General features: G+C 43.7%; 2 protein-coding genes across 2 annotated transcripts; both read right to left on the reverse strand.

Moving 5' to 3' along the window:
- Positions 1-225: 225 nt before the first annotated feature.
- Positions 226-11,492, reverse strand: LOC144128728 (alpha-N-acetylgalactosaminidase-like). Its single transcript, XM_077662373.1, has 7 exons — positions 11,098-11,492; positions 10,860-11,034; positions 10,598-10,775; positions 10,298-10,395; positions 8,236-8,397; positions 7,696-7,893; positions 226-2,566 (listed from the first exon to the last, which is right to left on the reverse strand). The coding sequence occupies exons 1-7, from the start codon at positions 11,268-11,270 to the stop codon at positions 2,294-2,296; spliced, it is 1,257 nt and encodes a 418-aa protein (XP_077518499.1). The 5' UTR covers positions 11,271-11,492; the 3' UTR covers positions 226-2,293.
- A 3,288-nt stretch (positions 11,493-14,780) lies between these two features.
- RpL21 (ribosomal protein L21) lies at positions 14,781-22,374 on the reverse strand. Its single transcript, XM_077662404.1, has 5 exons — positions 22,297-22,374; positions 21,937-22,073; positions 21,534-21,646; positions 21,280-21,430; positions 14,781-14,902 (listed from the first exon to the last, which is right to left on the reverse strand). The coding sequence occupies exons 2-5, from the start codon at positions 22,063-22,065 to the stop codon at positions 14,810-14,812; spliced, it is 486 nt and encodes a 161-aa protein (XP_077518530.1). The 5' UTR covers positions 22,066-22,073; positions 22,297-22,374; the 3' UTR covers positions 14,781-14,809.
- Between the last annotated feature and the right edge of the window lie 5 nt (positions 22,375-22,379).

Raw genomic sequence — 22,379 nt, forward strand, 5'->3', positions numbered from 1 at the left:
TCTTCAAGATCTCTCAGCACCCCATGCTAAAACCATAGCTCATACCCGAGTATATCAGTATTTTACTTTCTCGCCATCTCAGAGCTAGCCTTAACACCTGCTATATTAGTGCGGCACACACAAATAAAACAGGTTCCATACCTTTTGAATGCAAGCATTACTTTCCAAACCTCGGCAATATCGTATGACAAGAAGCACTACCAATGAAAAACACACAACAAAATGCTAGTTTGCCTGCTCAAAGAGCAGATACTTTAATTCCAAGATTATGCTCACTTGTTGCTTTGAACATAATGCCCAAAAGCACACCCCAAACAAAATGGGGAAACACTTCTGTGCAACACCACAAATTCAGTGCTTCAATGCTCAAAGAGCAAATTACCATCTGGAACACAAAACAGCCACGCATAGACAATAAAAAGGCACAATGGTGTCGAGACAGTTGCCTCATAACAGGCTGCGAAAATAAACACTGAAAAATGTATTTTGGGCTTTTGAAACACGTTACAAAATATCACAGTAGTATGTATGTGTCCTCCACACAGATCAGCGCAGTACAGTGCACCACTGACTGCACAAACTTTGTGCATGCAAGGAGAAGGCACTGCCTTGATGGCCGTCACAGTGACTGCCAGTGACTCCACCTAACCCTCTTGAAGTAGCTGAAAAAATGTTTTCCGGGAACAAGAAACTTGCCATTATTGAACCATATGATGCCATCACTATATATTTACATCAGGTATCCCTGCACTATGTGCACAATGAGCGTCCAGCACTTCCACCGAGAAATGAAACCAGTTCTCTTCAACTTCACCCTTCAGTACCTGCTTAAAGGTCACTTGAGTGGAACCATAACATGACATCACTGCACCATAGCCGTGCTGCAAAATGGCAAGAAGTGGCTCGGTTAACTCAGCCCACCGTTTTTTTGGAGAAGAATCTTGTACCCAAACCTTGTGCAGGGAATAATCTTGTATACAGTAAACTAAACCACCTCACTTCTTTTCGCAACCTGGTGTGTAAAGAATGATAACTCATTAGGCTTATTATGCTACATAATGGGTAAGGGGTTAGCCCAAGAAGCAAACACACACACACACACACATGGGAAAAACAAAAAGAAAGCTCCTGGTATTTGCTGCACAGCACGCCATCCAGAGTAAAGTGCTAGGCCTGCCAAAGTGTTTCTTGCATCTAAAATATGTGAATGCTGAAATGCATGCACCAAAAAGCCAAGCATAGCGACTGTCGAACTATGCTCAATATTACTGATAAAACAACTAATGCCACTTCATGTTCAAAATTACTTTCATCATGGTGAAAGAAGCTAAAGCTACACAAACACAGTGTGGCAAAATTTTGAGTGATGAAATATTGTCGTTTTTTTTTTTTAATCAAGAGTCACAAGCCATACTTAAGCTATTAGATTCTACAGCAGTCTCGAGGCTCTGTGATAAAGCAAATAGAACACCACTGTTTTTACAGCAGCAAATATGCCCTTCTGGGTATGTGGGCTTATAATTACTACATCAGAAGCAATATTCCAGAGTATATTAGGTGTTAGAGCATTGGTAACAAAATGAAAGACGCAAGCAAGTTGCATGATGTGCCTTAAAAAAAAATGAACTACAGCTAATGTTGGCAGGCTTCTTCTGTTAGACACAGGCACAGTATACATTTTAATTAGGCACAGTGGTTAGTAATATGGAAAAACTACAATGTGCAAAGGGAACTCGTAAGCTATTGAGAGTCTCACTTGTGACTCTGCACTTTCATTCTGCATCTCAATAATGCACCAATAAAAATAGTCCACAATACTGCATTACTAAGGCACTGGGCTGGGCCAAATACGCAGTATTTGGCCCAGTATTTGGCCACGCAGTATTTGGCATAACAAAAAAGCCCACACAGAAAATTGTCTCTGCAGACCGCACTTTGATATGGACTGCGACACATCCGATGTGCAACACTGACAACAATTTGAGTGCATGAGACTTGTGCCTCCAGAATGGGAATGTAATACTGTGTCTTCCAATGGAGACCACAGTACACCTCCGCATAGCAGTGTCAAAACCAGTGGTCCAAAGGCATGAAAATAGACAAATGCTGGTCCCTTAAAGAGAAAGACACTGGTGCTTTTACCTTTGCAGCATACAGACTCGTGCTAGCCTTTAGGTGCCGGCCACACTACCTGCAAAGTTTTTCCTGTGAAAGCCACCATGAGTGCTAGTGAAAAATGCCACAGCAGCCCTAAGGCAGGCACGTCACAATAGTTTGTGAGCCACCAGTATGCTCAACCAGTATGCGGCACAGCCTTGAGCAAGATTACACCCGTGGAAGGAACGCTGGTTTCATGCCGGTTGTGCGGATAATAAGTGCCCAGGTCTCGCTTGGCGATCACATTCCGAATCCAGTAACCCTTCGTATGGTTCAGGCCCAACTGGTCCAACGGCAACCACACCTGGGCTGAGTATGACGTGTTGTGGTTGACAACAGCGATGGCGTACGAGTGCACGCCCTCCACTACAGGTGTTATTGGCCTCAACCAAATGCTGACCTCGTTGTCCTGCAAGACACATGTCACCTTAAGAACATGTTGCCATGAACGTTCGTTGGCTGTATCAGTTGCCTTACATCCACTGTGAGACAAAGGCCTCTCCCAGTGACCTCCAAACAGTCCTGTCCTGTGTCGTAACTAATACCACAAAACTTCAGCACATTTTAGAATATTTATTATATTTTAGAAAAATACTTAGACTATTCATGCCTAAGCAATAGTGGAAGCCTGTAGCAATAGTGGGAGGGGGTGGGCCAGACAAAGAAAAAAATTGATAAAAGTAAGAAAAGAGGCTGGAAAAGGAACTACAGTCATGCCCAATAAATATGACCCTCATTAATATGGACAACTCAAATTCTGAACAATCTTTCTAGGTACCATGCTTTTTTAATGTACTTATGCCTCATTAGTATTGAAAGTGGCAGTCTGGACAGTGGACATGGCGAAAATGCACTGAGCCGGTTGGGGCCCACATATTTTTGACGTGTTAATATGCGCTATCCCAACCAGATATTTCTTCTCCTGCGTTCTGGGTGCAAGACACCAGCCAAAGGCATTAAATGGTGAGGTTAAATGAGAAGACCTCTACACATGCCATTGGTGTACCGAGGGTTCTAGCCACAGACAGCGAGTGACCCAGTAATGGCCATTGTTTCATGCTTTATTGTGCAAAGGTGCCTCGTCAACATGCCTTTCCTTTTGTCGCACTGCATGAATGCCTTCGAAGAAAACTCTCTGCAGCAGTGCAGCTTATGCTACGATTAAAGCCATGTTCAGATGCCGTCATCCGACTGTGTGCAGTACAGATATGTACTGGTTTTTCGTGGGATATGAACAGTTCTCGTAGGAGAGATGTCATGCTATGTCTCATGCACCACTAGGAGCTTCAAACTTCACTATGTGTTTTAAGAGAGACACAGGTCTTGAAATGAACATTTTTATTATTAAAGATATCATAATGAAATTAGGTGCGTATATGTGTTTCTTTTTCCTGTTTTCAAAAATGTAATTAGTTTCAGTATATCTCAACTAGTTCCCATATTACAGAAAAATAACAAGTCTAATTAATTAGTTCAATTCTTACGGGTCGTTAAGACAATTTCTTTCTAGATTTTTTGGTTTTGATTGAAATGGGGTTGTAGACAAAGACCTGCCATCCGGAGCTATGCTAATTATATTGTTGTTGAAGTACATCTTCATATAAAAATGTTAAATTTTGCCCAAGCACCATAATTATTAAGTATAGTTAAGTGACATTATGGTTCACAAAATTTGAAATGTCTGACTCAGCCAAACAAAAACAGCATAACGCCACAGTTTAGTCCTTTCTGAATTTAATGGTATAAGATTAATTTAAATTGCACTATAAAAGCATAATAAAACTTCTGTAAGGCCAGTTATGTTGGCAAAAAACACGAAGCTGAGAAAATCGCATTTGAAGTGCACGCACCAGCCATTCGGAGATTACTGTAAGGGCCTCGAAAAACAATGGAATGGGAACATTCCAAAAATATTCACAGTGGTGAGTAATACCAGGTAGTGGGGAAAGGGCCCAGCTTTCAAACAAAACCAAGATTGCTGCCACTGGGGACACGGTAGTAGGAAGCAGCGGGCGTGAAATCCAGCCGCATTTTGCTTCGAGGTCACCACTTCAGGGCTTTGTAGGCATGAAATATAAAGATATTTTAGTAGTTGGAGGTCGAATTTAGACCACAAAACTTTTTAGGCAGGAACTCTATAGTGTATTGATCCCTAATATGCCATTTTTCCAAAATCCAAAATTTCGCATTTTTTTACCATATTAAGACTCGTGTCTCTCTCCCCTTAAAGATAACTGCAGCCAGGATAATGCACTTGGAGCTTCCAAAATATTGTTGTTTCCACTCTAAAGCCCACAGCTATGCACCTAAGCAGACCTTAATCACAAAATGTTGCGTTACAAAATATTTTTTGTTTTTCTTCGCGATTCGTTATTAAAGACGACCCACTTTATGGTCAGTTTTGCTTGGGTACCAAAGTGCCCAGATTAATGAGGCACAACTGCACACACAAAAAGAAGCGCTTTGCTTGACATACAGTTTCAGGAGAAGCACTTGTTTCAAGCAACCTTTCCCAATTCTCTTTTATGGCATCTAATGAAGCAAAAGAGTACACAGACAAAAAAAAAAGTGCTTTGTTTAACATATGGCTTTGAGTGAAATGTCTACTTTAAGCCATCTTAGAGTTCTCTTCATTTACGGCACCTAACAATACAAGCACTCCAGCTCCAATTTTCACACTTCTTCAAACATGCAGTCATTTTTACTGCAGACAGGATATCATATGCTGCAAATTTAAGCACCCACACTAACCTTACTTTAATTCTATACACCGTTTCTTGTTTGACAATTTGCGACTTCGAAGAAAAATAATCGGAAGGCAGTTAAAACTCGTACTGACAACAATTTCACTGATTTCAGGCATTTGCAAGCTGAACGCTCTCGCTTGCATAAGCAACTTACACAAGCAAACTACAATTCCTTTAAAGCACTAATCAGCCATGCATTCTCATCCCTAGCTATTTGCAGTCCTTAGTTCAGCCCCTCCCAACAACACATTACGACCATCTTGGTCTGCTGTCGGGCGCCACCCACTTTTCCCTGGTTGAATTGTATGCTTGTTCCTCGCTATGCATGGTGCGCCATCTCTTAACCACATGCTGCCCAAATATCATTGAAAGACTTGGGCACATAAAGCTAAAGCAACACCAAAAACAAACATCCCAAGAGTTCTTCTTGCAAAGTTGTTATCTTTCGTGGTGCCCAAAACTAGCGAAACAGTTTCGGACCGGAACGAGCTAATAAAAAACATAAAAGTTGTTCCACATGCACCTCCGAAGTTTGCCACTACTGACAAGTGCGAAAATATACAGTAGACTCTCTTAACTTGAAGGAACGAGAAAATCAGAAGCTTGTGTCAAGGTATAAGGCCACTCAGAAAACTCAATATTTTTTAAAAAAATCAGTTTTTAAAGTTTATTTTCATCAAAATAACCATTCATTCCTGAATGAATTGCAACAAAAACTATGTTTATAATTAACATCATTCCAAAGATACCACCAAACTGCCCGTGCATCTCGTGAAACCTAAACTAAATGTTCTCCAGAAAAACAATTGGCAAATTTTTGTAGCATTAGTTATCTTTTCTTGCTCGTTTTTCAATTTAGATTAATAATAACTGTTTCTTACTATCTGTGCCTGTTCTCATTTGTATTAAAATGCTCAGAAAGCTATGCATGACGTTTGGAACACATTTGATGGTTATGTCAGCCTACTAGAGCTGAAGTTTGGTTTGTGTGATGTCATCTCAACAATGGCAACAAAGAGACGCTAAGAATCCTGAAACACACTAAAATCAAACCTGGTCAAACACACTGCAAACTAACCTGACAAGTGACCAATGGCTTATCTGAAAATCATGTCGGTCTAGTGATGCCGCAAAAAGCATGAGAAAAGAAAAAAATCAAGCAGCCACACGAGCAGAAGCAAGAAAAAAAAAAGCGAAGGAGAAGATGAGCCACAAATTTGGTTGATCTTAACCCTCATAAACATTGCTGTGCAATGAACTACAATATGCAAAATCGTGCAGTTTTTTGTTACCGCTCCATTTTTTCTCTAAAGATGCCTATTATTAAAAACCTTTTTTTTGTCATTTAAATATAAACAATGACAATTGATAGTATCAGTTATTTTGGCTCATGGCACAGCTCAAGTTTTTATGTATATAACTGCAAAAGCAATTTGCCTTGAGATAAACTAAATTAAAGTTATGACTCCTGGCATCAGATATGTAAATTAAGCACAATTTTAAAAAATTATTTTTTTTTCATTTGCTTAAACACTTTATCAGGATAACACAATATGGTTTTAAGGTAGACCACTAATTTGCAGTTTGTATCTGCTATTAAAAATTGTTTCCCATAAAGTGGCCTAATACTTTAACAGAAGTGCCAGCAAAAAGGTAAGTGAGTATACTAGGTGTGTCCACACATACATGTTACATGAAAACAATGAATAAAATTGCCTGTCAGAGCGAGGATAATTCCAAATAGTGCATTTATTACACAATGCATGAAGTGAGCTGAAGACCGGTAGCATGAAACAAGCTCATATTATCATGTTATTTTTCTTCATAGTTTCTTTTTCCCACTATCCATAGCGGCTGGTATTTGTGTGTGTGTGTTTTCTTATTTTTGCTCTGAATCTCAGTTGAAGCGCTTCGAAGGTGCCCAGCAGAGCAACAGGCTCTCTTATCTCACTCTTTCTGCAACTCCATGAGCAGGCACACTACATGCCTTCCTGTATGAAGCAGGCAATGCGCCTGGCACCAATATCTGGCCATCTCTGTGCCACAAGAACGTGTGTTGAGATACTGCATCAGTTGAAAATGCAGCACCAGATTTGTGAAGCCTCAGGTCAACGAGTGGGTGCACTTTGCACATACAAACCTATCAGTCTGTTGGAGGCAATGCGCAGCACGATGCACGCACGATGGTACTCTGCCTTTCCCGCACAGGCAAGAAAGCTTCCCTTAAGAGTGTGTCCTCCCGCAAGATGGCCTCCCCATAGTTTTGCAAGAAGGTGCGCTTTCTTGCATAGAAGCATTTTATACATATATTTTTTCACTGACAGTGTCGCTCGGACACCCCATGAGTGTCGTCAGGGTCGGCATGGTTTGTGATCGCCGCAAAAAGTTGATCTTAACTGAAGGACACGCAAAACTATTCATCTTAAGCGGATTTTTTGATGCGAGAGCATTACAAGCCCCATGGGGCAAAATGCGTCATCGGTTAAAAAAATTACCTACTGGCTGGACAGAAGTGACATCACTTCCGGTGAAGGCATCAGCAGCTGCTAATGCTAACGCATTTCCAACACATAATGGAATTAGGTGTCCCTGTGAATTTGCACTGAGTCCTATAGGAAACCAACGAAATGGTCTTCCACTGTTTATCTTAACCCAGAATCTGTCTTAACAGAGTTCATCTTACTGGGGGTCTACTGTACCTACTCACAGTAAACAAAGCAGCTTGAGAAGTTACCCAGTAAAGCCACTGTTGCAAAGGTGTAGCAAGAGAAATGAATAGGCAAGAACTAACCATAAAGGCCCGTTTTCCCTGAATGCCGAGTGGATCTTGGTTTATAGCAATTATTTCCTTGTCCTGGAGCAGCTTTTTTGCAGCGTCTGGGATCTTTCTCAAGTCATTGGACATGAGCAGTGGACTGGCAAGGATTGCCCACAATGCCATCTGCACTTCAGCTTGCTCTTGTGTCAGTCGGAAGTTCCCAATCATCAGCTAGAAAAACAAGGCATAGCAAGTCAAGTTAAATGTGGCTTATAAAGAGCCATACTAAAACCCCATACGTAACAATACCAAACAAACTGTTATAACAACAGGACTGCAGAGGTCAATGCAGCATGAAACTTTAACATGCGTTAGCTGCGCACCTGAGGTATCTAATACACACTTTCAATGTGCCAACTAAGCAAAAGATAAAGGCACTTGTGCAAACAGCCAGAACAGAGAAAACTTGTGTCAACAGTGCAATGTTCTTAGCTAGACTCGTGAGTAGACGGGTGACTTTCCAAATGCCTTCAATATTTTGTTACAAGCAAAAAAGGACTCTGTGCACATTACCATATCTGCGTCATTCCAGTGGCCTGGACCAGCATACTTGGCAAAGACCTCCTGGTTGTCTCCAAAGAAATTTATCACAGCTTCAATCATAAACCAATTGTCTCGTATGTCATGGTAGTTCCTCCAGAGATTGCAGTCTTTCACCAGCTGAGGAAAGTTAGGCTGCCAAAAACATTAAAGATGCTGTGAGGCTAAGACTGCATAGCAAGAACAGGTCCCACCAATCCTCTAATAAACAAGAAGCCTTTTGCAGCTCATAGCACAGGGGAGCCCACTCATACTGATTGGCTCCATCACTGAAAAATTTCGCCTAGGCAAGCCAAGAAACTGCCGGAATGCTCAAAAAATACATTCTCCAAGGCAGTAATGTTTCAGTTCAGTATTATGGGGGGACAGGGATTTGCGCAATTAGCATATGGGCTAGGTGAAATCCAACACCTCGCCTGCTTTGGAAAGAATACTATTCCCGGTCACATTCACCATTACTTGTGCAACTGCTGTGTTTCGTTTTCCACAGTAGTGAAAACCAAATTGATATCTCATGTGAACAAACTGAAGCAGCACCACCTCAGACAGCATTTAAGCATCCGAATGGAAACAAGAAGTGTTTGAGTAGGTTATCTGCGCTACTAGAAATGCAAAGTTAGTTGGTTATGGGTCAAGTGCTGGTGCATTTCTGGTCGATGCAGCTTTTCACGCTCTTAAGCTCTTGAGAGGGTTCAGTTTACAGTATTTTGCTCTTTGGCTTTTTTACACTTTTACACCACCAATCAGCTAAGCACTTTTAGCAAATGTTTTTTGCAGAAATATCAGCCTTTGGCTGCCTCTCAAACTCAGAACCAGACCTAAACCAGGGCCCTTCTAAAACCATAACCAGGACCAGGATCAAAGCCAGGAGCTCAGTAACATGTGCTCACCTGCATCTAAGATGACATTTCAACATTCCATTAAAAAATGCTCACAGCAGCTATGGAGCTTCTGTGTGCATTTCAGCTTTCATTACGTTTGTTTTATAAAACAAAAACTTCGAGACATGCCGGCTTCGCCTCGCACAGTGGGAACTGTCCTTGGATCATTACAAAACCTCTTTTTATTTCATTCTTAGCTATATTAACCATTCAACAGGTACCTACAGTCAGTCTTTTTTTTTTATAGCATTTTCCTTGCAACTACCCCTTGTCTCTCTAAGAGCGTTTACTGTAGCCCAGACAAACACAAGTCCTCTTGTTGAAACGTTGGCTAGTGGACTGGGGCTCCCCTCCCGACACTCATTATTTAGTTTTGTGTTGCCAAGAATGCCATCATCTTGTCTTCTCTCTATCGTGTGTTTACTCATGCTTGTCAAACTATCTACTCCGTTCCCTACATTATTACTAGAAAGCTCTCTAGTTATTCCTTCCCAGTATCAATCAATGCTCTGTTTATACAAATACCAAAATATTATCTGCAGTTGAGTGCCTCTCTCAGCCCCTCTTCTAAACAGATTCTACTTGATGTTTTGTTCCCTTTAGGTCATTCCCAACTTGCAGCCCTCTTGAGCTGCTTAAGTTTGTACTTTTCCACAGAGTGCTTCACACTAATCAACATTGAGCTCTCTTGTTCACTTCAATCCTCTTTGGCATTTCTGGGCTCAAGCATCATTCACCTCGTGGGTAACGAAGGAAGCAAACTCTCTTGTTCCAACATCTAACATCCGAGATGAGTGAGAGCTAGCTCTTTTATACACACCATCTGCACAACTGTTTACACATAGAATTTCAAACAAAAACTTGTCAACACAAGCAGAGCCATCAGAGATAACCAAATCAACAAGCTAATAATTGAAATGAGATTACAGAAGGCCTGCTGTCATTGCTAGTGAACTTGTATAAAAGTTGGGTTGGATATGACGGTCTCAAAATAAACTGGACCAAAAAGACTGATCATTACTAGGGCGAACTCTAGTTAAGGACAGTTTTGCAAACAGCAGGTTTCTTTCATAAGGATTATTGACCTCAAGAAAAAAAAAGCAATTAACTGACAGCACTAGGGATGGTTGAGCATAATACATTTGAAAACATACCTCAACTTTGTTCAGGAACAAATCGTAGTATGGCCAGCTGCAGGAGTAGACTATGGGGCGGTTTGTCTTGTTCAGAAAATGTGAAAATCTTGAGTAACCTGATGAGTGCAACAAGGCCTGATATAAGAGAACTCCATAGCAAAGGACGCTGCGCTTATAACGCAACGCACACGAACACACAAAGTATTTTCGGTATGATGAGTGCAACAAGGCCTGATATATAACAGAACTCCATAGCAAAGGACGCTGCGCTTATAACGCAACGCACACGAACACACAAAGTATCTTCGGTGTATATACCTTGGCTCTGCTGCTTTGCTGACGTGTGGCACCCGTCCACCTTTAGGTAGTCAATGTTCCATGACGCGAACCTCTCGGCATCCTTTTCCATGTCGTGATCCTCAGTACCAGGAAAACCCATACACGTAGAATGACCATAATTCGTATACATTCCGAACTTGAGACCTTTCTTGTGAATCTGTCGACAATACACAGAAAACATTCAGGTGATCGCCGATGTTGCAGCGAGCAACGCGCACAGCTATTTTACTGATCGACTTACGTAGTCCGCTAGGAAATTAATTCCACGGGGAAATCTCTCCAAATCGGCCATCAAGTATCCGTCGCGAGTTCGTTGTCGTTCGGACCAACAGTCGTCGATTATAAGATAAACATATCCGGCGTCTCGATACCCATCTTCAACGAGGTGATCTGCTATCTTCATAAAGAGCTTCTCACTGCACGAACAAGTCGGAGTAGATATGATGGGAGCTCCAAGGTGCTTTAATGCAGGCACTTACCTTAAGCAATTGTCCGGGTCCTTGTAACAGTCAATATTACATCGAAACCTCTCCCAAGACATCCATCCCATCGGCGGAGTCAACGCCACCCCATTATCAAGACATTTCGCGGGCTCAGTGAGAAAAGCAAGAAACAGACCAACTAAAAACCTCCACGTTATAAACAAGAACATCTGCACACTGCACGTAATCTGCAATAAGAGATTTACGCAAACACCCTGCTTCGCTTTGGTGTCCAGATGGCATAAACATCAGGACGAGGTGCTTGTCGACGCTCAAGTGGTTCATACAAGAAAAGAACAACGAAGCGCAACAGAAACCAGAACCACCGTAACCTAAAACTCAAACGCGGCTCAAGCCTTGGCTAAGCTCAGCTCCGAGCGAAACAGCTAGAGTCGCGGTAGCGCTGCGATCGCTCTGCTATCAAGCGACAATAACGAGACTAGACAAGACGAGCCGGTATTTTTTCTTGCTTTCGGTTTCGGCAATTCTCATTGTCATTCCACCACGACTCTGAACCATGTGGCTTCCTGGCCTTACGGGGCTGGGATCTAGGGGCTCTCGCACATGTGGCGAGGGCTCCTTGTCACCGGGGGTATCTGTTGCTAAACCGTCGTCGTCGCTTCAGATGACGCGGTTGTTGCGACGCGCGTCCTTTCTTTCAATCTTTTCTTTGTGGCTCCGCTTGAGTCAGTGGGCAGGCCCGTGCACGTTCCTTTTCATTCTTCCTGCGGTCGCAACGACTACTTTTCAGGGAAAGTAAAGGCGCAATAACTGTACCACTTCTCAGCGGGTATCCAAACACACCGTGAAGGAACAGATGAAGGAATGCATAGAGAGAAGCACCGTAGTGAAGGATTCGAGCGTCTTTTGCATTTCATCCCCATGGAAACGAGACTGCCGCGGTTAGTTGCTGCGTCTTCGCGTCCAACATTTAAACGCTTTGCTCATTGAGCTATCGCCGCAGGTCAGCAGATGAAAAGCATTGGGGCTTTTCACTGCGTCCTTTGAAGGGTACTTTTCTGGAGATGCTGCATCCGTGAGACGGCACTTTCTGATGTGCCGATTAATTAGATAAGGGAGCGCGCTCGGTTCCGCACAGTCGCGCCGTGTCCGCAGTTGGGCACCCTGCATAAGTTAACTGAAGCTCATGCAGTGAAGCGGAAGCTACACGCGCGAGGCGAAGGTTTCCACGAGGATGCCATTTTCACGCGCTTGGGAACCATCCACATACGCCTGGAAGTCTCGCGCTTGTAGCTTCCACTCAACTAAGAACTTGTGTGGTATAAGTGAGAGTGGTCGCCGCCTTTGCAAATCCTTCCCTTTTCTGTTTTCTCTTTCATCTTGCCTAGGTGAAAACATGAAGTGGGATTTTAAATGGTCCCACTTGCATTCAAGTAGTTCGCAAAGTGGGACCACTGGCTGCAAGTAGCCACAGCTGGGCATCAAGTGGAACCATGATCAATATGAGCATCTGCATATTAAACAAGGCATAACTAATGATTCTTAAGAGCTGTCAGCAGCTTGACCCAATTTTCGCAACCACTTCAGTCGAAATTATACTAGATAAATGCGCTCAATGGACAATAGCCAGCATGAGGCTCTCGCAAGTAGGGTACTGACCGTTTTCGCTCTGCGGAGGAAAATAGCCTCCAACTCAGCGTGTGCAGCGCCTCTCCTCCTCTCTGGTATGTGCTGGCGGCAGCAGCACTAAGGCGTGGTTTACAGTACAAGAGTGTGCTGGGCAGTCTTTTGCACAACGAAGGAGTTAAAAATCGTTTTGCACCAAGATGGAGCAACAACTATCGGAAGCGTGAAAAATGACCTCCAGAACGGTGCAAAGAGCTTTGACAGCCACAGCTTGTGTGTGGGCACAGGCTGTTTCATTGGCACCGCTTCACAGATGAGGGGCATTTTTGGATTGTAAGCATCAACCAAATAAGTTTCATCCTGGCGGTCGCACCTCATGCGTGCTTTCAACAATTTGTTGGTTAGAGCGGATGGCCAAGAACGTAATTGCACGGAAGGTACTGTTGGCAGCAGAAGTTTATGGGAAGAGGATGAGCGGAAAAAGATTATTTCGGTGCAGTCACATAAGCCAATCGCCTAAAATTTTTGAAGGTATGAGAACATGCATGCTCCACTCCTATTTAATAATACAATGTGACTTGGTCGCAAGGCAGTGACAGAACATTTTATTTTTTTTCCCGAGGACACCCACCCCATTCATTTCTCCTGCCGATAGAATGTGCACATGCGGATATGTGAAAAAAGTCATCCGTTCAGTTGAAAATTTGTCCGCATCGAATGCGCTAGAAAATCACCGTGCATGAAAAGACTTTCACACAAATCAAAATCTGCACGAGGCATACTGCGAGTGCAGAAATGTGGACAAAGAAAAAAGGAGATGCCCTGACCTCGTTTTGTTTTTCGTACGTGAAGGCATCATGCTCTTAAATAGGGTTTGCATGCAAGAAATCGGTGCACTTTTTTTGACACTTTAAAATTGTGCCACAGTGTTCAATCACAAAAGCAGTGGTCTAGAGCTCACTGCCCCATATTGTCAGTCGCCGATACATTTGAAACACAGCTGTATCCCCGACATTGAGCCTAGGTCTAGATTTCAATTATTTGGCGTGACAATCGATTCATGACCGCAAGACATTTCATGGTAAGAGTGATGGCAACTCATCGCCGTTAGATTTTCGGAGAGTAAACCGAGTGTACAGACACTAGACCTACTTGACCAATAAAATGCAACTAACATCACACTTAAAACAGTCAAGAAGTGACTAGCTTCCAGCAATATTCCTAGCTGGTTACCCTAATCTATCTCTCAAACATCACAAATGTTGCTTGAGAGTTGTCCTGCATCACTCTCTCGACTGCCTTTGCAACCAGTGCTAAGTCTTTTGCCGTTTTTCACCACGTAGGTTACACCAAACTCGTCATATTTCTTTTTACCTACCTAAGTCAGCAGTCATCACAACGGTGGAAGCTCCATAATTCGCTGGTGATCCGGCCATTTCTTGATGTAACAATCTCACCGCTGCTTGAAAAGCTTGTTCTATCAGTACGAAATTTTAGAACGCGAAAAAATGAATGCGGCAGCTCCGAACTGCCGATCTGTGCCATCTGCATCCTGTTTGATGTGTGCACCGCAAATGCGATTGCACATAGCAGCATGGCAGTCGTTCCCAGACTAGGCATTAAAGGGCGCCAGCTTCTCAAGATGACGGTGTCCATGATAAAATGGTGCTCTGTAGATGTATACACTGAGCTAACGTTTTAATGTCAGGCATAGCATGCGTTTCTTGTATGTCTTGATTTCAATGACAGCACATTCAATTCTCACTGCTAGAAATCTGTAAAAATGTTGGAACCAGGCTGAGCGTTGCCCTGCAATCCTCACAAATCATCCTTTTGCATCAATAAGTCGATAAAAGGCACAGCTGAAACCAATTTCAAAACCCAACTGCAAAGAACTGAAATATCCAACCAGTTCCAATTGAATTTTATACAGATGTGTACCTTTTCTTAAAAAACCAGGTGTCGAAACAGCTTCAAAGTGATTCAATTAAATTTCTAGAATCTTTCTGAGTGCAATATTACCATTTGTATGCATATGAGACACACATACAGCTCGCACCTTACATAAAGGGTTAAAATAAGCCCATAAGAAATTCCAGATGACCTGGCTTTATTTGAAGGTCTAGGCAATGAATTCATAAGGGATGGGCTGGAGCAACTCTGGTTCCTGCTTGCCATTGAGCTTCACGAAATGTGCAGGCCTGGGTCCTTGAGGCTGTAAATACATTGCCAAGCACCTTTTACACCAGTGTTCAGAAAGAAATCACAACACACCACACAAGAAAAAAAATAAAGGCACAGCAGTGCATAAATGAAGTGCACTGCAAATTGCATGGCTTCTAAATTTTCTATAGCAAAGCTGCAAGCAATTTAAGCACATGAAACATATACCTCACTTGACAACACTAGTTTTAGAAAACCAAGTGCATTCATAATATTCATGCATGCCACACTCATGCTCTATATATCCCCCTTGTTTTTGAATACAGAGCTCCATTTAAGCTCACCACTACTGCTTGTCTAGTTGATCATTCTCAACTTTCATCTGCCCTGTTCAATTTAAAATTTTACCTTGGTAGCATACAACTATACATTGGCATTATACACTAATGTTGAATTTCAATGGCAGATCCGGATCAAGTTTTTCTGCTCTGTGGGGAGCAATCGTATTCCAATGGCAAAATGGGAGCGCGAGTTGTCCGTTCCAGTGGCAGATCGGGATCAGACGTCGATCCCAGATCACTCCATGGAGCAGCAATATTTGCTCCGCCAAAATCGGCTGGATTTGACCAGAACCCCTCGTGACGTTTTCCTTTCCCACACGTCTGCTTCTGGTCATGACCGGCTGCTTCCTTCCCGTCGTCGCTACGCGGTGATCCAGGCAACATGCAAGGAACGTTTTTTACCTGTTTCTTTTTTCCGTTTCGTTCGCGTCCGCGCAAATTTTTAAAAAAGTTGTCTTAATGGGGACCCTGGTCTTTAGACAAATTTTGTTAATTTTAGGCCTAGATAGATGAAACTTACTTGTGTAGTGCATTATGGCATCCTAAAAACAAATATGGAATCAGTTCTTTCCTATCTCGAACGGATTTCAAGATATTAAATTTTTATGAATGAACATGATTGACAAAAATTTTCTGTCTATTTGTTCTGTAGTAACCCTAGATTCAACCATACCATCACAATAATTTTAGCAGCAGCAGTGTAAAAGTTTGTCTTTTTTTAAAGATGCTTATGAATTGACCCAAATTTTTATTAATTAAAGTGCTAAATTAAATTTCTGTACTGAAAAGTACTTTTTTTATTTTGTTGCACAGAAGGATGTATAAGCCTTCATATGCATTAAGAATTATTAAAATCCGATCAGCACATCAAGAGATATCCTAGGCAACAACACATGTCATGGTAAAAAAAAAAGTTGAGAAAACAAGGAAAGAAGTTTCAAAGCATAGCCTCAATTTATTTTCAACAAAGTGAGGCATCAAATAAGGTTCATTTTGTGCTAGAACCCTCCAGGCACATAATCAGTTTTTTCTTTTACACACTTCTTTATGGCCTGGCGGAAATTCTCGGCACTTGCGCGCTTCTTGTCGGGCGCTTTGAGGTGGCGCTGATCCTTCTGAACACATTTTGAAGCAACACACTGCTTCTGTTGACACTCAGCTCCTTCAGGATTGCCTCAGTGGCACATTCTTTGCCAGAATTAAATCTTAGTACCGCTTCAGCAACAGCAGCCTCCACTGTGAATAGCGACGCATGCCTGATCTTTGCTACAAGTGACCAATTGACAAGAGTGCAGACTTTCGTTTGCATTCTGTGTTTTCCCAATCTGACAGCGCTCCAGCAGATTCTTGTCAAAGAGGCGCGAGTAGACTGGCAGCAAGGTTTGTGCAACATGTGGAGGCAGATTGAACTTATGTTCTGGTAGAATTTCTTGCTTTGCCAAAGCCCTGTTGAAGCTGCACCAAGACTGTTCCCCTTTTGGACACCTTGAGTGGTTTGGACTTGCATCTGTTAAGGTAACGTGGCAGTATGTTGCAAGAACAGCGTTTTGCATCTGATCAATGCTGCCTTGATGTGCTTCGAGAGCCATGCCCCCCACAGTAAATGGAGAGTTTTGTTCCGAGGTCTCCAGTCAGTTTCCCTTTGCCACCAAAGCTCTGCTTCCCTTCTCCCTTGTTTTTGAGCAGAAGGCTTCGAAGGGCTGCACCCATCCGTTTGTGAACATGGTTCACACAGTCTTTTTTCTCTATACTCAAGCAGCCATATACTTTTTCTTCTTGGAAGCTATAAAAGCCCAGCTGTCTCCATCACACAACATTGTGGTGTATCTCATTCCATGTTTTTCAAGAGACCGGCCAGAAAGAATCTTTGCAGCCTCCATTTGGCCAGGCTAAGTGCTTTTTGGCACTTGTGGCTGGCTTTCCATTCTTGATACCTAGGGTCCTCACCTTTGGGGCCGAGCTGGCGTCCTAAGCAGTAGTTCGATAATACCACGAAATACAGTCTGGCTGTTGCCTGTTCATAACTTCACGAGTAGCGAGCATGTTTACCTCGAAAGGATTGCAGGTAGCACCCTCACCGGCCCTTGGAGAACTCCATCCAGCTCTCAATTCTCCGCAGGTATTGCAGCTCAAGACAAGCTTAACTACAATTCCATATTCTCGCCCTGCCTTCGAAAGGCTCACAAGGCTGCCGCACACTTTGCATTGCACGCAATGAAGCAGTTCGATCACAGCCGCTAAGCTTACTATAGTGAACTCCGTTCCGTTGGTTTCGACGTGCGGCGGAGGATGAGGTCAGATGAGACTGCTTACAGCGAGTTGCTGACATCGAAGAAAGCTGTCGCTGTCCTTCGTTCACCCGATGTTCAACCGCTGCCAACTCTTTGCGGGAATGAAATGGCGTGTTGACGCGCACTGTTTGTTCTACACTGCTGGCTGCAGCACACGTGTACGCGCCCTCCGTGGCCGCGCTGGAAAGGCTTGCTGCGTCGCCTGTCACCGGCGCTGACCCATCCAATGGCTCGTCGCGTGTCCGAGGCAGTCTTTTCTGTTTTTTTGCCGAAGGCGTGAGCCGTTCGGAATTTGCGATGCCCACCAGCCATCATATCGAGGTAGCAAAGAGAAAGAGCGGCTATCGGTGCAATGCATGAAAATGGCAACCGACGCGCTTTTGTCTGGCAGATGACGCTTCCCGATATCCAATCATGAGTTGGCGTTCGCCCCACATGATGCGAAAGCACCAATGCCACGCGTGTAGTTTGAAGCCGCACAGCTCCATGGTTGCTGGCTGGAGAAAAGTTTCCCGCTAAAATTAGATAGTAGAATAATGTAGCTTTCAAACGAGACCAAAATGGCCGCTCTCCGTGAAGCTGTTTTCGCTGAGCGCGATGTTGAACTTTGCAATTCCGGGGGCATTTTTATGAGACAGAATAGTGCCGTTACTGACGTTAATCGCTGATATCAGAATAAATACTCATCGGAAGACACTAATATTTTAGAAAAGGTACTTTTATAAAAGCTTCCAAATTGTGATAAAAAACATGATAAAAAATACTTCAAGAAACCGATTTTTTTACCATTTTTTCTCCTCGAAGACCCGAGTCTCCCCTTAACAAGATGTCAATTCTTTATGAATGTTTTTGAGACCAAAATCGTTGACCTGCTTGAACCTCCCGCGCTCTCTTACGCCAGACAGAGTACTCGCAATGCCTAGCAGCTCTCTAAATACGGAAGCGATATGAAAATCTGGCGTGTTTTATCACTCAAATTTTGTAGTGCGGGCATCTTCACACAAAGCGAACGTGAGAAAGAGTGGCAGCAAAGACGAATCGCTGGTGAGCGAAAGGCCGCCCTTTGCCGCAATGTTGCCTGAACGCGGTTATGCTCGCACTAAAGCACCCCAGCAGAAGTACATGCATTCCATTCAAAGAATCGGAGGACGTGATCTCTGCCGCAGCTACGCACTCAGTTTGTGATCCGGCGGAAAGCTCGCGGTCTGCCATCGGAATTCATAATGAGTATGCACTGATCTGTGTTAGCAAACGCTTCTACCTGGCTATGCAGTTTCAGCTCCTCAGCAAACAGCACACTCTTTTGAGTTACCAGATGGTTACATTCCGATTCTAATAAACGAAACTTTTTATTTAAATCATGTCTGATTATAGTTTTGGTTACATTCCGATTCTAATAAACGAAACTTTTTATTTAAATCATGTCTGATTATAGTTTTCCATGCTAAACCGTTAGTCCTCAGAAGTTTGTAATCAATGACAGCCTTTGTCCTTTGTAGTTTGAATTGTCACCTGTCACCATTTTCTTTGCTACAAGCAACACATATTCAGCCATTTGGCACCCTTAGTCCAAAGTGTCACTCAAGCCACGTAAGGGCGCTCCTTGTAAATGCATTTAACTCGGCTCTCGACAGATGTACAGAAGCATTTTCCAGAAATTAATACAGAAGGGTGCCCTAGCAGGGCCACCATAGTACGAGAGCTTCCAGAGCACATATGGAAGGCACTACAGCAATTAGCTTGCAGCTGCCGACAACAAGTGCGCTAGCATTTTTGCACATGATGTCCCCAGCCACATTCACAGGACAAAATCAGAAACAGCCTCAATGAGAATACTTTTAGGGACACAATGAATTTAAACACACATGAAAAACCAGATAACTGTAAAATTTAATATTAATACAGACACCTAGTTACATGTCACAAAGTGACCTAGTTGTGTATATGGGCATCACAGAAAGAAGTTGACCTGGGGCCATAGTCTTTCAAGCTACCACTTTGGCAAACCAGCGCAATACCTCACTGACACTAACACCACTCACTTGCGTCATTGTGCTCCTGCTAGCGTGCACTTACCATGTTCTCACTGCACACTGCTTTAGTTATTAAAGCAGCACTTTCAGGAAGGGTTGCTGAAGTATTCATATTACATGGGAAATCCTTAGTTTCCATACGAACTTGCCTCCACTATGGCACCTCTTTCTCCCTTTCACTCCCTCCTTTATCCCTTCCCTTACAGCTCCCTTCAGGTGTCCACTGAGATGCAAGACAAATACTGCGCCATTTCCTTTCCTCAAAAGTTTTTTCAATACCAACTTGCAGGCAATAAGCTCCCATCTTTACCCATGTCAGCATACTTATCGACAATGTGATGCAAAATGTGTTAGAGATGTGACAAAAAAAAAAGACTATATTTGCACCATGATGAGTAGCAGTACCAAACATGCAGTGCATACTAAAACAGCTATGTACAGCCGCGGTCAAAAATACGCGGCCCACGGCTTCGGTGCAAGGAGCGGCTGCGGGGCCGCACCATGGCGCTGCTACCTGCGTCGGGCGCTCGCTGCGAGGGTGCAGAGTGACGACAAAGCTTCGCCCTCACTCTCGCCTGAGCACTCCACACGGCTGATGAATGTTAAGTGCGGCGTTCAGCTGTTTCGCGGCTGACTGTCGGTATGAAGGGGCGCGTCTCCGCTTTGCATCGTTTGCCAGTCGTAATGAAGGGGAGTGCGCGCGGTTCACCGTTATTGCCCCGATACTGCTTCGCTCTCGTATGCCCCGCGCGCCCATGCGTGGTGAGCCTTGGTGCACGGGCATTACGGCGCTCAAGAAATAGGGCAGAACAAGTTATTTTCGCGTCATGACCCCGGCCTGTAAACTCAGTGGAGCCCTGTTTTGTTTCAGGTAGTGTGTTACTCGTAATTTTTTTGCAGCAGGAGCACGCTTAGATTTCTTTTTAGCTTTAAATTAACGATTTTAAAGGAGCGAGCTCCAGCTAGTAATTAGGGTTAACCCGACCAAACGCCGGGCACTGGAGCGCGGCGTACATGCACGCGAGACGCGCTTAAGTATGGAATGCGAACCGAACTCAGACGCTTCGCAGGCAGACGCGCTTAGCCGGCCGTGGCCAGTCTGTGCATAGGGAAGACTAGATATTCAAGTAGGCAGTGAGTCATGTACAGCACACATTTCAGAGCCCTCTTTCGTATTGACCGTCAGCCGCGAAACAGCTGAACACCGCACTTGACATTTATCACCCGTGTGGCATGCTCAGGGGAGAGCGAGGGCGAAGCTTTGTCGTCGCTCTATGCACCCTCGCACTGAGTGCCCAACGCAGGTAGCAGCGCCGTGGTGCGGCCCCGCAGCCGCTCCTTGCGCCGGAGCCGCGTATTTTTGACCGCGACTGTACACTCAAACTGAAAGACGTATCTCAAATTGATTACATAAGTATAGGGCCCTTAATTGTGAGCAGAGTTTTAAACGCTCCTAAAATGAATGAAAAAGCACTCCGGCATGTTGTACTGAAAATGGTTAACATTTCACAAATGATAACTTAGTATTCTTCTCTGAACAGCTTCTAGCGATCTGCAAAAAATGTAATGCATGACTGGGGTGAACAAAAAAAAGGATTAAGTAACCAGCCAATAAACTAATGAATAACGCATTATGCACCTGGCAAGCATGAAAGCGATCAGGCACGACCCAGTGTAGTACTAATATAGCGCTAATATATGTGTGATTTGTATGCGTGATTTAATCTTTTCAGAATGACAATATGGCCGGTCACTTTCACACACCTGTCGCTTGCAGGAGACCTTGATCCCTTGCTTCCTGGCCTCGGCACGGATTTCGCGGTTCTTCTTTGACCTCTCCAAGAAGTCTTGGCGGCACTTTGAGTGTTTCACGTGCTCAATACGCACGTTGATTCGCTTGGGAATGACGCGATGCCTGCACAAATTGAAAACATTCATCATGCCACTATCTCTACCTAAACAACAAAAATGAATGGGCACGCTGGGACACAATAAAAGGCGCGTAATATCAGTCGTACCTGACACGCTTGTTGACAGTGACACCAAGCGCATGGGGAGTCACGTTGAAGACCCGACCAGTTTTTCCATGGTAGAACTTATGGGGCATGCCCTTTTGGAAAGCTCCATTGCCCTGCAGCGCAAATTTCAAGGCATGAAGCTTCGACCCTAACCGAATACACCACACACGATATTCTTCCACATGTTCACTGCCTCTGCAGCCGAGCTCACTGACGTTAAGCCATGAACATCACACGCGATCAGACGCACCGCAATTTTCTTTCACACAACGAAGCACACACACACAATTCCCGGCAAAATTCAACGCAGCCAAAACGCGAAAACGTAAGCAAAACGCACACAAGTGTTCTAAACGCACTTAGCCTAAGGAACGAGAAATCGAGTGCCGGCACTGGTGCTCACCTTGATGTCGACGTAGTCTCCCCGCTTGTACACACGCAAGTAGGTGGACAAGTGCTCCACACCATGTTTCCTAAAGCCCCTCGCGAAGAGGTATCGTGTTCCTCTTCGGTAACCCTTGGTGTTTACCATGGTTGAACCTGAATGGACAGGACAGAAGTTATAGGCCTAGATTCAGGAGGCTCCCGTCACAACACGTGCACTGGCGCAGTTGCTTTCAAGGCATATAAACATGGCCCTCTTATCAGTAAAATAGACTATATAGCTATAAAGCCTCAATATTTATTACAATGAGAGCACGGCACGAACTAATCCAGAGTAATTAACCAAATAATCAACGACGAACGCAACGTGGCTACATACCGCCGAGAGGGAATAATCCAAAGAGAACCTCCGCACCAAAGTTGCAAACAATTTTACAAAACTTTCACAAGTTAAAAAGTTAT

This window comes from Amblyomma americanum, chromosome 4, assembly GCF_052857255.1.
Source record: "Amblyomma americanum isolate KBUSLIRL-KWMA chromosome 4, ASM5285725v1, whole genome shotgun sequence".
Taxonomy (NCBI): domain Eukaryota; kingdom Metazoa; phylum Arthropoda; class Arachnida; order Ixodida; family Ixodidae; genus Amblyomma; species Amblyomma americanum.